At 43.5% G+C, this 15520-nt stretch overlaps 1 protein-coding gene across 4 annotated transcripts; it reads right to left on the bottom strand.

Moving 5' to 3' along the window:
- Positions 1-3325: 3325 nt before the first annotated feature.
- Positions 3326-15297, bottom strand: LOC135505816 (breast cancer metastasis-suppressor 1-like protein-A). Of its 4 annotated transcripts, none has more exons than XM_064924977.1 (11): positions 14895-15297; positions 14523-14613; positions 14251-14378; positions 14097-14120; positions 13831-13910; positions 11169-11265; positions 10851-10940; positions 10659-10723; positions 10530-10569; positions 5681-5807; positions 3326-5456 (listed from the first exon to the last, which is right to left on the bottom strand). In XM_064924977.1, exons 1-11 carry the CDS (start codon positions 15028-15030, stop codon positions 5339-5341), a joined length of 996 nt encoding a protein of 331 aa, XP_064781049.1. In that variant the 5' UTR covers positions 15031-15297; the 3' UTR covers positions 3326-5338. The 4 variants fall into 4 exon arrangements, with proteins under 4 accessions (XP_064781049.1, XP_064781048.1, XP_064781051.1 ...); XM_064924976.1 differs by having other exon boundaries at positions 10530-10578; positions 14895-15296; XM_064924979.1 differs by lacking the exon at positions 14097-14120 and having other exon boundaries at positions 14895-15292.
- Positions 15298-15520: the final 223 nt, after the last annotated feature.

Genomic DNA, 15520 nt, shown 5'->3' with positions numbered 1-15520 from the left:
TGAACTGACCAAAGGGGAACTCCTAGTTTGTATGTTTGGATGTCACCTAAACATTTACATAATGTGGGTTTAAGTTGCAGTCTTCCTACTAGACACACCCTTCTGCCCTCCACGGCCAGCAAGTGTGTGTTGTCCCATAGAGTCAAGTGTGCAAACTGTACGTGTGGGAGTTTGATTATCTATGCCCAGGATGTCTGGCTCAATTTGTCTGAAGTACCGAGATAATTGGTGTGTGTGTGTGTGTGTATCCAGGCTGGGCTGGGTCACCATGCAGTAGAACAAACTGGCTGATGAGCTGAGAAAAATCTTCTTAGGCTTGGCTCCACTCCAGCATGTTCCCCTTTTCTTCTGTAGCGAAAGCTAAGAAAAAACAAAGTAGTACTCTTCAAAGGCTCAGAAGACAGGAAGGGCTACTGCTGTGTTCTTTGGTGAAAATTAGGACAGCGGGTGATTCCTGGGTGGAGGAACACACACACACACACACACACAGTTAAGTAGCTACCTGTCTTAGATGCACTGTCAGCATCCTTTCAACTCAACCAATTAGGACCAGAGCCAAATGGCTGGCTGAGCTTTCTCCTCACTCCACTGAGTCTGAGTTTCGGTGTCCAGTACGCAAACGCGCGCACATACAGATACATACGCCGCCACAAAAATACATACACTCGCCAACCTGGTCTGAAGGGCATTTCGTATCATTTTGTACGGAAATCGGAGATTCTCCATTTGGTATGATATGTTACGTTTAGTAAGGTAAGTATTAATTTGTGGATGTCCATCCTCCATTTAGTATATGTTACGAATTTGTGTGTCCCAGATTTACATTTACTCTGTGACCAGTCTGCACACACTGACAGTACTACACACGCACTTGCATGCATGCGCACACAAACACACGTATGCATGCACCGCCGTGCATGCACTTCTGTAAATAAAAAGCCAAAAACAGTTGAATTCACGACTACTCCAGCACCGGCTACTCCAGCATGGGTTCTGCATTCTCCCAATGACGAAAATTTGACTACGTTTCCATATCAGCCCAGCTCTGTGCTTGTGCCCACACCACTGCCACCCTACAGCCCTGCCCACCTTCATAGGGAAGTGACAGCTGCTGCTTTCCATATCATACTTTTGACATTATATTAAGCCACTTTGAACACTCCTTTTATCCAAAATGACTTACAGTACAAGCATGCGCTTCACTTCTTTTATGAGATACGAGTCTAAGGAAAGACAAGTGACGAGGAACCTTATTTGCACAGTCAGGGTTGTATGCATTAGGCACCAAACGTAAGAAAACAGACTGAAGCAAGGAGGGACTACCTGACTCCAATAACAAACGCTCATTTTTGTTTTCCGTTGCACATCATTTTAAAACGTTTTCTGTTGTGTGGCCTTGTGCACACAACCTAGGTGACAGCTGAAGTGTGATGGTGACACTTGGCCGCACTGGGCAGGCGAGGCATGCCTGGTTTCTGTATCTCACACAGTGAGACAGATACCTGAGAGAATGCCTTTCTTGCCATGTTGAAAATAAATTGCCCTCGAGGGCGCAGTCATCGCGGTGACCGCTTCCGCTGCTGAGAAGTTGCCTGTCCAGCCTAAGTGTGCATATTACATCGTCACACACATACCCACAGACACGCACACACACAGGGACAGAGGACTATACGTTATTTAGCGGGGTGTCACACTTTACGGTCTAATCAGCCCCATGTGTTGCTTTAAACACATCCAAATGACCCTCATAGTCTGGTGGCTCATCAACTACGGATGGGACCGAAACTAGCCTCTGCCTCGCTCTCATCCAGCAACACCTTTAGACCTCTGCAGTCACAGGACTTAGTATCATGCAAAGCTCCAAACAACCCGGCTAATACAGCCATGCAGACTTTCTGACATGAGTGAGAGATAGGGAGAGAGAGAGAACATGAGAGGGGGAGAGCAAAAGACAGTGAGAATCTCCTCTTGTTATGCATGTTTGAACAGACTCCGGCTCAGAGAGAAGGCTCTAGAGAGATGTGATTGCGTAGAGACAGACAGCCGGGGCCCAGTCCTGCCTGCGACGCTGTGAAGGGAATTTTCCTCTCTCACTCTCTAGTTCTCTCCAGCTCTTTGTATTACCCTCATTCTCTTGTTCTCTCTCTCTCTCTGGCAGCAGCAGACATGGCCAGCGAGCTGTGATGTGATGAAAGCGTCCCTCCACAGCAGACGCCCGCCTGCGTCCCTCCCTTCCTCCCAACCATCATCAGCTGGGAAGCTTCTCTCCAGAAGGGTGCCTCAGTTACAGGGACCACTTTCCTCTCCTCGCCAATCTAGTGCAGTGCTGCAACACCGCTACAGTGAGTGGAGCTCTACTGACACTACCTGGTCAGATGGGAGCTCTGCAGTGAGAAATTAGATTTTGGTAGTACTGCACTATAAACTGTATGTGCTTTTGGGAGTAAAATCACCTCTCACCACTGATACAGGGTCAGATATCTTTCATACCTCTAATGGTTGTGGGCAGGATTGGGGGCAGGGAGAACTGATCCTAGATCTGTGTCTAAGGTCAACTCCTATTCAGTAGGCTACTTTGTAAATGAGTGTATTAGATTGTGCTCAGCATGGGAGATAAGTAGAGAATGGAGAAGGGGATTGAGTGAAATATTTAAGTGGATCCTGAATCGATCCCAATACAGTGCGTTAATCTAGTGAGTGGCACACAACACTGGCTAAAAGGTTGAACAGCACAGCGGATTTAAGCCCTTATCAAACAAGCCACGCTCACTAATTTCAAAGCAAGTCATTTTCAAATGAAGAGGGTTAGGTTGCATAAACCTTGGAATTGACAGCATTGTCAGCCAGAATGGCGCTGTTAAGATTATATCTAGTGATTTGTCTGTAGTAATTAATGCTTCTCATTTCACAATGGACAGAGAGCAATACAGATTGGCTTATGCTGAGCACAGCAGACTGCCCATTACATGTCAAGTTGATTTAGTTATAGCTAGACATGCTGTCAACTAGGCTTGGGCGATATACCGTATACCAGGGTATTTATACTGACGGTGTGATTGTCAATACCGCATAAAAACATATAATTGGGGTTGGGGGCCCCATCGTCTCGCAGGGGGGGGATGCGTGCTACGCCACTGCTTGTAACTATAAGTTAACTATCTAAGATTTTCTAAATAAATGATACGCAGCTCAGGGCTCCAGATTTACATTTGGTTAGCTAACTTGCTGAGTTGCTAGATCAAGCTTCCTGGTTACAGCAGAGACAGTCAATACCCTCCTGGATCAAGATCCCCATGTTGCCTAAATTGTTGTGAGCCCCAACAAATTTTTGTAAATGTTTTTTATTATTTTTTAAATAGCATCTTTTGTGTGCACTTCTGGTAATATTTTATACTCCCTACAGAAACAGTATGAAAATCAAGATACTGCTCCACCCGAGCACCAACTTCAAACAAACACATTATACATTATATATTTCTGACAGACAATATAAAAATGAATTAGGATAGGCCCTAACATCCCATCCAGCATATTTCGCTTCAATCAAAGGCTATAAATATAGTTATATTTTTATGAATGCCTCATGGGACTTCAATCGTTACAAATGAAGGCAAGTGACATGTTTACTACAAAATTAAACATTTAATTTGCTGTACATGCATTGGCACTATGACAAGAGTTGTATTCATATTTCCCTCCCGCATGATATGAAAAGATAACGTAGTGTAGCGGCTGAGCGTTATGACTTACTACAACCCCCCCCCCCCCCCAAAAAAAACACAAAATAACAATCCATACTTGACAAATAAAACTCGAGGACAAAAAGCAATACTACGTTTCAATTCATGGCACTGTAACATTTGACCTAATCGTATTATGACAGACCTTCTTCGTGAGCTGCAAAAAAATACAACAAATCCACAACACTGCAAATACTCCCGACATTACAGCTTGTAACATCTCTACATAATTCATAACATGTTGAGAATCTTCTCAATGCAATACTGTTGGCAGTTGATACTTTTATACAGATGTGATGCTGTTGTGAATGTAAAGCACCACATGACCACATAGAGGTTGAACCAGCAGTACGTTACCACACACACACACACACACACACACACACACACACACACACACACACACACACACACACACACACACACACACACACACACACACACACACACACACACACACACACACACACACACACACTTTCCCCTCTATCCAATAATGTGCAAAAGAGTGGATGGGATTGCATGGACGGGATTGTACGACAACCAGACACTTTGACCCTTCTCAATGTCATCAGATCCCTCTGGCATGGGTAGGGAGGAGTGCACAAGTGCGCACTACAGGAGAAAAAGGTAGAGCATCGTTCGAACATAGAGACGCAGGGAGTTCTTCACAGGGGAGGGAAGATGACACAGAAAAACGCAGGGGGAAATCTCAATTGCGTACTCCTCGTGTCCACTCTCCCCAACAACTCATCAACACCCGTTGGAGGATAAGGTCAGAGGGGAGGGACCTCTGGCTTTCTCCTCCAAACGGTTTTGAGGGGGAGGTGAGGCGAAAGGACGCAAGGAACACGCAATTGAGATTCTCCAAAAGTACACTACAAGAGGCAGATGGCTACTGAGTTCACAGTGAAGTTAAGACATGACACAGAATCAGGGCCAGGAGTTTTTCCTGACAATGTTTCCAACAGTGTTCTCAAGCCCTAGTCTTTAACCAGGCCTCAGAGATCTTCTGGCCCTCATCATAATCAACAAGGGTTCTGTACAGAGGGCAAACATACTACTGGCTGTGCCAGCCTGCCGGCGTAAAAGATGCAATCTCAATGTTTAGGAAATTCTAATAGTTGATTCTTAACCTGGATGGTACACTGTAGGTTTCCATTTACTCACCCGCTCAACAGAAAAATGACCCGCTTTGACTTGATCCTAGTACTGTTCTCACAGGCCGTAGGAATTAAGGCTTCACTGCACTGAGTTAGTTCAGGACTGTAGGCATCTTGTTTAAAAAGGCATGCTACAACACCACCACTACTCTCAACAGCAACTCATCCCTTCTTAGCAGCATTTGCTTCTTTCTCTTCCAGGAGGAACGACACTTGGACGTCTTGCAGATATTTGTAACATACATACATATTTAGAGAAAGCAGTAGTTCGTCACCAACCTTGTACAACCCCTACCCACCCTGACCTACAGCTCTCCAGACCATTGACATAATGTAGTTTCCCCCTACGGCAATGAAAGTAAGGGACGGGATCGTGGCACCGAAGTTCACTATTTGTTATCCAGGGAGAGGAAGTACGGCAAGCCGTGAGGGACATTAGGAGTGTTTGATGGTGTATTTGCCTTTCTGCAGCTGAGAGATGTACAACTTGGACTTGCTGCCGTCCTGCCGTTTGAACCACACCTCGTCATGGTTAATGGTGGTTATCATGGCGCTGTGGAGGAGAGGTGGAAGAGGATTGGATAATAAAAATCGAGGAACGTACATTATATACACACGCCTCACCACACAGCGACACTTGGATCTAGTCTATGAACGACAGCGGCATACGAGCACAATTGCGCCACATTCAAATATACACGCACGCACTTTCCTCAAGTACTCCAACATCAGCGCACACACCATTTAAAAACATACATTTCATACACAGACTCACACCTGGTGGGGTATTGGTCCTTCCTGTTGATGCATATGGCCTGTCCTCTGCAATACCACTGGCTGTCATAGAACAGTCTGCCCTCCTCAGTCCTCACCACATGGTGGTGTCTGTCAGCCTTGGCAGGGACTACACACACACACACACACACACACACAGCAAAACATTGGTCACAAGGGTAGGTCCAACAGTTTAAACTACTAACGTTACTATGTATCAATAGCTGCACCGCAGTTGCACTGTACCAGTCTACATTGAGTGTACAAAACATTAGGAAACCTGCTATTTCCATGACAGAACAAACAGGTGAATCCAGGTGGAAGCTTTGATCCCTTACTGATGTCACGTGTTAAATCCACTTCAATCAGTGTAGATGAAGGGGAGGAGACAGGTTAAAGAAGGTTTAAGCCTTGAAACAATTGAGATGGATTGTATACGTGTGCCATTCAGAGGGTAGGTATGGTACTAGGTGGCAGTTTGGGTGTTTCACACTCAACAGTTTCCCGTGTGTATCAAGAATGACCGACCCCCACCCCAAAGAAAATCCTGTCCACTTGACTCAAACGTGGGAAGCATTGAAGTCAACATGGGCCAGCATCCCCGTTGAATGCTTTCGGTATCTTGTTGAATCCATGCCACGGCAAATTGAGGATGTTCTGAGAGGCAAAAGGACATTTTTCTTCATATTTTGTACTCTCTGGGTATATATATAATTGAACCTATGAACAGTGCCTTGCGAAAGTATTCGGCCCCCTTGAACTTTGCAACCTTTTGCCACATTTCAGGCTTCAAAGATTTAACAACAAGTGGGACACAATCATGAAGTGGAACGACATTTATTGGATATTTCAAACTTTTTTAACAAATCAACTGAAAAATTGGGAGGTGCAAAATTATTCAGCCCCCTTAAGTTAATACTTTGTAGCGCCACCTTTTGCTGCGATTACAGCTGTAAGTCGCTTGGGGTATGTCTATCAGTTTTGCACATCGAGAGACTGAAATTTTTTCCCATTCCTCCTTGCAAAACAGCTCGAGCTCAGTGAAGTTGGATGGAGAGCATTTGTGAACAGCAGTTTTCAGTTCTTTCCACAGATTCTCGATTGGATTCAGGTCTGGACTTTGACTTGGCCATTCTAACACCTGGATATGTTTATTTTTGAACCATTCCATTGTAGATTTTGCTTTATGTTTTGGATCATTGTCTTGTTGGAAGACAAATCTCCGTCCCAGTCTCAGGTCTTTTGCAGACTCCATCAGGTTCTTCCAGAATGGTCCTGTATTTGGCTCTATCCATCTTCCCATCAATTTTAACCATCTTCCCTGTCCCTGCAGAAGAAAAGCAGGCCCAAACCATGATGCTGCCACCACCATGTTTGACAGTGGGTATGGTGTGTTCAGGGTGATGAGCTGTGTTGCTTTTACACCAAACATAACGTTTTGCATTGTTGCCAAAAAGTTCAATTTTGGTTTCATCTGACCAGAGCACCTTCTTCCACATGTTTGGTGTGTCTCCCAGGTGGCTTGTGGCAAACTTTAAATGACACTTTTTATGGATATCTTTAAGAAATTGCTTCTTCTTGCCACTCTTCCATAAAGGCCAGATTTGTGCAATATACGACTGATTGTTGTCCTATGGACAGAGTCTCTCCTCAGCTGTAGATCTCTGCAGTTCATTCAGAGTGATCATGGGCCTCTTGGCTGCATCTCTGATCAGTCTTCTTGTATGAGCTGAAAGTTTAGAGGGACGGCCAGGTCTTGGTAGATTTGCAGTGGTCTGATACTCCTTCCATTTCAATATTATCGCTTGCAGTGCTCCTTGGGATGTTTAAAGCTTGGGAAATCTTTTTGTATCCAAATCCGGCGTTAAACGTCTTCACAACAGTATCTCGGACCTGCCTGGTGTGTTCCTTGTTCTTCATGATGCTCTCTGCGCTTTTAACGGACCTCTGAGACTATCACAGTGCAGGTGCATTTATATACGGAGACTTGATTACACACAGGTGGATTGTATTTTTCATCATTAGTCATTTAGGTCAACATTGGATCATTCAGAGATCCTCACTGAACTTCTGGAGAGAGTTTGCTGCACTGAAAGTAAAGGGGCTGAATAATTTTGCACGCCCAATTTTTCAGTTTTTGATTTGTTAAAAAAAAGTTTGAAATATCCAATAAATGTCGTTCCACTTCATGATTGTGTCCCACTTGTTGTTGATTCTTCACATAAAAATACAGTTTTATATCTTTATGTTTGAAGCCTGAAATGTGGCAAAAGGTCGCAAAGTTCAAGGGGGCCGAATACTTTCGCAAGGCACTGTATTTAGATATAAGAGACACTTAATATCATCTGGGATTAGACACTAATAGATCATTTAGAAACCATGCATAGGCACAAAATATACCCCAAAATGTGTGCGCACTAGTTCACGCAAAAATGGGCATTTATACAAAATGTACTTGACGTGAGAATGTGCTCACCTCCTCGCAAATTTTAGACCATGCGTACGTACATCTGCTAGTGGTTGAAATATTGTACTGCAAGCTGGCAAGTATATTTTGTGCAAATGGGTGATTTGAGAAGCTTAATCATGAACAACTAAAAACAAGCATGCAACCATTTGCCACTAGTGATAAGAGTGAAAATCATTGTTTTGTTTTTAGAAAGTAAAATAATTAGACAGGAAAAAGATTCCTATCTATTTTCCTAACCCTTGCAGAATATATTCCTCACCTTCTCTAGCCATGACGGGTTCATTTTCCCAAAGGAGACAGAGGAAATGACCATGGGCCCTAGTAGTATAGTCAATAGATAGGCTGTGTGGTTAATAATACCGGTATAGAGTTGCATTTAACAGCTGATCTTTTACATTGAAGTAGGACTCTGCATCAAGATTGGTTTTTATTGTCACATGCACAAGTACAGTGAAATACTTTTCTTGCTCTTTCCAAACAACACAGTAGTGAATATCAGTAGCACTATAAAAAAAATATTTTTTTAAAGTCAGGTAGAACAAAAACACACAAGAAATAGAACTGTAACTTTCTTTTTTGTCTGCCCTACAATGTTTCAGAATTCACACGCAGTCCATCATATTTAGGTTGGGGGGAAGTCAATGCAAAACACTGTTGAATTCAAAACGTTCTGCTGACAGGTCAACAATTTAGCATTGTTTTCTCCTTCAGTAACTGACACAGTCCTTTTCCAGACACAGCATAAATTACTGCTGAAGACTAAAACATTCGGCCAACAGTGTAAATAGGCTGGTGGTTTATGTAAAATACTTGACAGTATGGCTAGGCTTAGGACTGTTACGGTGACCGTATTACCGCCACACCAGGGGTCACGAGTCACGACGGCAGTCTAATTCCAAATGAGGCTCCTCCAAGCTCTGATGCTGCCGATGGTCATTAGTGGCCTACCAAACGTGCTAACTGCCTGTTACTCAATACTATTGTCTCTTTAATCACTCTGATATCAATGCAAATATAATCGAAAATCTAATCAAACACCTAATGAGTGCCCATGAGCTCATGGTGCGCAATTTCTAAAGGAAAGGGGGATACCTAGCCCACTTTTAACTGAATGTATTCAACTGAAATGTGTCCTCCGAATTTAGCCTGATTCAGAGGGGTTGGGTTATGTATGCAATTGCATGAGAAAGAACATTTAATGGCCTCTATTTGAAAGAGGAGGACCCCATCAGCTTTCTATAGGCTAGGCCTACTATAATTATTTACGAACTTACCTAATATTAAGCACATTACTTTGTTTTATAACAAGAGTATAGCCTACCCGGCTGGCATGAAAATGAACCATGGGAAAAGCATCATCAGTCGCTATTTGGGGGCATTATACCCTATAATGACAAAGCAAAAACAGGTTTTTAAATATTTTTTCCCGGAACTGAAATATCACATTTACATAAGTAATCAGACCTTTTACTCAGTACTTTGTTGAAGCACCGTTGGCAGTGATTACATCCTCGAGTCTTCTTGGGTATGAAGCTACAAGCTTGGCACACCTGTATTTGGAGAGTTTCTCCCAATATTTGCTGCCAAAAGGCACCTAAAGTGGCTTTGGGACAAGTCTTTGAATGTCCTTGTGTGGTCCAGCCAGAGCCCGGACTTGAACCCGATCTAACATCTCTGGAGAGACCTGAAAATAGCTGTGCAGCGACACTCCCCATCCAACCTGACACCGCTTGAGAGGATCTGCAGATAATATTGGGAGAAACTCCCCAAATACAGGTGTGCCAAGCTTGTAGCATCATACCGAAGACTCGAGGCTGTAATCGCTGCCAAAGGTGCTTCAAAAAAGTACTGAGTAAATGCTCTGAATACTTACATAAATGTGATCGTTTTTTATTTATTTTTAATACATTATATATTTGCAAACATTTCTAAAAACCTGTTTTTGCTTTGTCCTTATGGGGTATTGTGTGTAGATTGATGAGGGGAAAAAAAACTAATAAGGCTGTAACGTAACAAAATGTGGAAAAATGATTGCGGTCTGAAAACTTTCCAAATGCACTGTATAAACCCAATAACCTATTGATAAAAAATATTGAGCAACAATTCATATTTTGCATGATGTGGCATACCAATACAAGGTGAATGGAGATGTTTTCCAGACAGAGTTTTAATTCTCGCTCGCGCACAGTTTTACGACAGGACCGATTTATAACGGGAAACATGCTTTTGCATGGTGAGCGCCAAGTTTATAAATCTCTATATTTTTCTTTGTGGGCAGATTTTTCAGAAATGGCGCACACAGAAATGTAAGGGGAAAATGATGCAACGGTAATAAATGAGGCCCCTGGGCTTTACAGTGACACAATGATATGAGATTCTTACCGTCAACCTTGACCCTGTGCGGACCCAACGACGCCATCGCCTGTGGTGCATACAGAACAAGATCAAAAGGTTAAATTCCAGCCCTAAACAATATCACAACAAAGGCTTACGTATGGTTAACTCAAATACCTTTCGTATTGCTGTCCAGTCTTCAAGTATATCCAGGTCTTGCAGCATATATACAATATACGGACGTGAGAAGGGGTTAAGAAAAACAAAAACTTCTGGCGCAGTATTGAAAGGAGACATTTTTATTGCCACTGACAGTATCTCGTTGTATCAGAGGATGGATGGAGGAAGACCGGTAGAAAGAAAGGATATCGGAGACAACAACAGGCTTCTTCTTCTTGGCAGGGCAGAAGGGATCCCTCTTTTTGTTCTTCCGTGAATGTAAACCATCGTTCCAAAGTTCTGGAATGCAGAGAGACAGATTGAAAAAAAAAAACTATTTTTTTTAAAGAGGGCAAAGCAAACCCTGGGGAGCTACAGGCAGTGCAGGCTTTTGTTCCAGCCCAGCTTTTAAAACACCTGATTTGACTGTTCCAACTTTTCCTCCATTACTTAAGCCAGGTTTGTTGTAATTAGTGCAGGGCTGAAACAAAACCTTCCAGATCACTAGAGGTCATGTGTGCAGAGCACCTGAGGTGATGTCGATGCTGTGTCGGTCCTCCTCCAGGCGTCTGATCTTCTCCTCTAGCTCACTCTGCACCGTGTCGAACAGCAGCAGCTTCTCACTCTGGGAGGAGAAACACAGTAAACCAATGCCTACTGTAGCACCAAAGCCACGGAGAGAGACCCTGGTGTCTTATACATACGAAATGCACCTTTGCTGATTGCAGAACTGCAAAGCATTCTACTTAGACAAAGGTCAATTCCCAGTAGTTTTCCATGCATCCTTCATTGCTCCCTTCCTTGAGGTAGGTAGCCATATTGTTGATCTGTATGTGACTGTACAAGTGAAGGTAAGGATTCAAGCCAACTGCTTTCACCTGCCCAATCAATCAACTGTATATAGAAAGCCCTTTTTACATCAGCAGATGTCACAAAGTGCTTATACGGAAACCCAGCCTAAAACAGCAAACAATGCAGGTGGAGAAGCACGGTGGTTAGGACAAACTCCCTAGAAAAGGCAGAAACCTAGGAAGAAACCTAGAGAGGAAACAGGCTCTGAGGGGTGGCCAGTCCTCTTCTGGCTGTGCCGGGTGGAGATTGTAAGAGTACATGACCATTAAGGTCAGATTGTTCTTCAAGATGTTCAAACGCCCGTAGATGACCAGCAGGGTCAGATAATAATCACAGTGGTTGTACAGGTCACCAAACATGTCAGCACCTCAGGAGTAAATATCTGTTGGCTTTTCATAGCCGAGCATTCAGAGGTCGAGACAGCATGTGCGGTAGAGAGAGAGCGAGTCAAGAACAGCAAGTCCGGGACAAGGTAGCACGTCCGGTGAAACAGGTCAGGGTTCCATAGCCGCAGAGAGAACAGCTGGAACTGGAGCAGCAGCACGACCAGGTGGACTGGGGAAAGTCAGGAGTCATCATGCTAGGTAATCCTAAGGCATGGTCCTAGGGCGCAGGTCCTCCGGGAAGGAGAGAGAATTAGAGGGAGCATACTTAAGTTCACACACAAAAGCACAAGACAGGAGAATTACACCAGACATAACAGACCCCGGCACATAAGACTATTGCAGCAGAGATACTGGAGGCTGAGAAGGGGGATCCGACGATAGCCCTGGGGCCAATGAGGCAAGCTATAACCCCACCCACTTTGCCAAAGCACAGCCCCCACACCACTAGAGGGATATCTACAGACAACCAATTTACTATCCTGAGGGGGTGCATGACCGGACAGAAAGATCCCGTCAGTGGCTCAACTCACTCAAGTCGCGTACAGCGCAGAAAAGCCTGGCATGACATGACGCACCCCCCCTAGGGACGGAGTGGAAAACCCCTAGTAAGCCAGTGATCTAGCCCCCGTGATAGGGCCAGAGGCAGATGAACCCAGTGGAGGGAGGGGAGCTGGCCAGCCAGACAGCAAGAGCGGTTCATCATTGCAGTGACTTGCCATTCACCTTCGCACCCCTGGGTCAGACTACACTCAGCCATAGGACCCACTGAAGACATGAGTCTTCAGTAAAGTATTAAAGGTTGAGACAGAGTCTGCATCTCTCACATGGATTCCATAACAATTGAGCTCTACAGGAGAAAGTCCTGCCTCCAGCTGTTTGCTTATAAATTCTAGGGACAATAAGGAGGTGACAGTAGCGTACGTGTAGGTATGTAAAGGCAGGACCAAATCGGAAAGATAGGTAGGAGCGAGCACGTGTAATGCTTTGTAGGTTAGCAGTAAAACCTTGAAATCAGCCCTTGCCTTAACAGGAAGCCAGCTCTATTTAGCAATAACTTATGGCAATTTAGTGCTTTATCCGGGTAGCCGGAGTAGAGCATTGCAGTAATCTAATCTAGAAGTGACAAAAGCATGGATTAGCTTTTCTGCATTATTTTGGGACAAAAAGTTTCTGATTTTTGCAAATGTTATGATGGAAAAAAATGAAAAAAATAAAAATCGACCCTTGAAATATTCTTGATATGTCCGTCAAAAGAGAGAGATCAGGGTCCTGAGTAACGTGGAAGTCATTCACAGTTGTATTTGAGACGACTGTACAACCATCAAGATTCATTGTCAGATCAAACAGCAGATCTCTTTGTTTCTTGAGACCTAGAACTAGCATCTGTTTAAAAGATACAAAATTGCCAACATCCACTTCCTTATGTCTGAAACACAGGCTTCCAGGATAGGCAATTTGGAGTCTTCACCATATTTCATAGAAATATACAGCTGTGTCATCCGCATAGCAGTGAAAGTTGACATTGTGTGTCCAAATGACATCACCAAGAGGTAGAATACATTGTGAAAACAATAGTGGTCGTAAAGCAGAACCTTGAGGAACACCGAAACGTACAATTGACTTGTCAGAGGACAAAACATCTACAGACACGAACTGATATCTTTACGACAGATAAGATCTAAACCAGGCAAGAACTGGTCACTGTAGACCCAAATTAGGCTAACCAATCTCACCAAAAGAATGCGTGATTGACAGTGTCAAATGTGTCACTAAGGTTTAGAAGCACGAGGACAGATTCAGAGCCTTGGTCATTCAGAGCCTACAGTATTTAGACAGGGCCAGAGATAAACAATGGATGCACTTTATGCTTGACCACTGTGTTATTACTCACTGTGCCAACAATTGCCCCTTGGGGATAAATAAAGGTTTATTGTATTGAATTGCCATCAGACCTCCCAGTGTTGGCAGGCAGCCTGGATTTCACAGTCATACTTGTTCTTCACAGACTCCAGACACAGCTCTCTGTAGATCCCTGGAGAAGATACAAGACAAGGAAAACAAATGTTTAGCCTCTGTCGGCACCCTTCAGACGGTTTGACATCACTGAGAACAGAGACATATATTACATTGTAACATTGTTATAACAGTACATTGCATATGAGAATAGAGACAACATATATAAACAGATGTGTGTTTCTTATATTTGGAGGTAGCCTACCCAGGGAGCTGGTAGGTAGGTCATCTGAGGAACACACAACTAAAATGTTAGAAAACCACTGATCTTCTTGACATTGACATCTGCCACAACTAAAGTTACAACGTGGGACGTTAGTATCTAATCTAGTGTCGGCTAAAATTACATTCAAACTTACCAGCTACTTTGGTCCTGATCTGCATATTCTCCTGCAGGTTGGCCAGTGGTTCCAGATACTCTTGGGCACAGCCAGCTATCACTTCCTTCAGCTTTATATCCACCTGACTTAGCCTCTCCTTGTACAACCTAGTCACAACGAGACAGACAGCGGTGAGCAATAGAGCAGCATCAGTAGTTGGTTGGCTTATAATCATGCATGTAAACATGGACCAGAAAGAAAACAATGTGAAAAGTGTGCTTAAATGTGAAAAGTAGAAAAAGTGTCTTTACTGTTCTTTCAAGTCGCCGAATTGCTTCTCGAGGGTAGTCATCTCGTCCATGCATTCAATTCGTCTTCTCTCACAGTCCTCATCGTCCATATCTGTTGGCAATAATAAACATGCAGACACATCTAATACAGTAAACAAACTAGCGGTAGCTCGATACTAACTAACGTCAGCTAGCTAACTGTTAGTTGGCCACGCAGCATCAACATCACTTTCTTTGGCCAGAATTAAGGAGACCATCATACAAATGGACCTACATTGCATTACAGCACAAACACATTCATTTAGGAACTACAATGCATTATGCATAGCAGCCAGCTGCATTTTGCCTAGATAGCTCTAAAATTTACAGACTAGTAATGTACCTATCCCTTACCCGAGCTGTCTCCATCTTCGGATACAGAAGAGCTTACAGTGTCCTCTTCGTCGGTGCTGCTAGCGTCTTGATCAGGAAAATCAACCTCCATTTCTTCGTGATTGCTTTCTTTCTTTTCGCGGGCGTGCACCGGCATAACGTTAGTTCTCTTGGAAAATTAGAGGAAAGGGTTTGCGAACTGACTTTAAAAAAATAGCAATAAAAATGACGACGGCTAACCGGATAAACAACTAGCTAGCTAAAACAACAGAGGGAACTGGAGGTTAAAAACATGGCTACCGAATCGACCAATCAGATGCTCTTTTACAAAAAAATGTCTATCTCCTGCTGCGTGCGCTCGGAGCCAATTTTGAGGAGATGGGAAACTCTATTTGAGTCATATTTACACGCCGTTTGTGCGTTGTCAATGGGCCGTGCAAAAGCATTCTGGGATAAGGGGCGAATGGGTGTCAATTGGGCGCAAGCTCAAAAACCCAAAATTAGCATGTATGTTGTGAACAAGAAGTACAACATTCCAAATCTTAACTGAGATAATTGACTTGTTTAGTGTAGCTTTGTAATCGTGACATTACGTACTTTCGAGGAAAATAGGCAGATTTAAGATTTCTCTACGAAAATGCTAATCG

The sequence above is a fragment of the Oncorhynchus masou genome, chromosome 19 (assembly GCF_036934945.1).
Source record: "Oncorhynchus masou masou isolate Uvic2021 chromosome 19, UVic_Omas_1.1, whole genome shotgun sequence".
Taxonomy (NCBI): domain Eukaryota; kingdom Metazoa; phylum Chordata; class Actinopteri; order Salmoniformes; family Salmonidae; genus Oncorhynchus; species Oncorhynchus masou.
This window is presented reverse-complemented; position numbering and strand designations above follow the sequence as displayed.

Bases quoted from the DNA above. Each gene is read 5' to 3' on its own strand.
- LOC135505816 (XM_064924976.1), bottom strand. From the start codon at position 15,030: ATGCCGGTGCACGCCCGCGAAAAGAAAGAAAGCAATCACGAAGAAATG. The intron at 14,121-14,250 runs GTAAGTTTGAAT...TGTGTTCCTCAG, and splicing joins GATCAGGACCAAAGTAGCTG to ATGACCTACCTACCAGCTCC. The intron at 10,941-11,168 runs GTGCTCTGCACA...TCTGCATTCCAG, and splicing joins CAGCATCGACATCACCTCAG to AACTTTGGAACGATGGTTTA.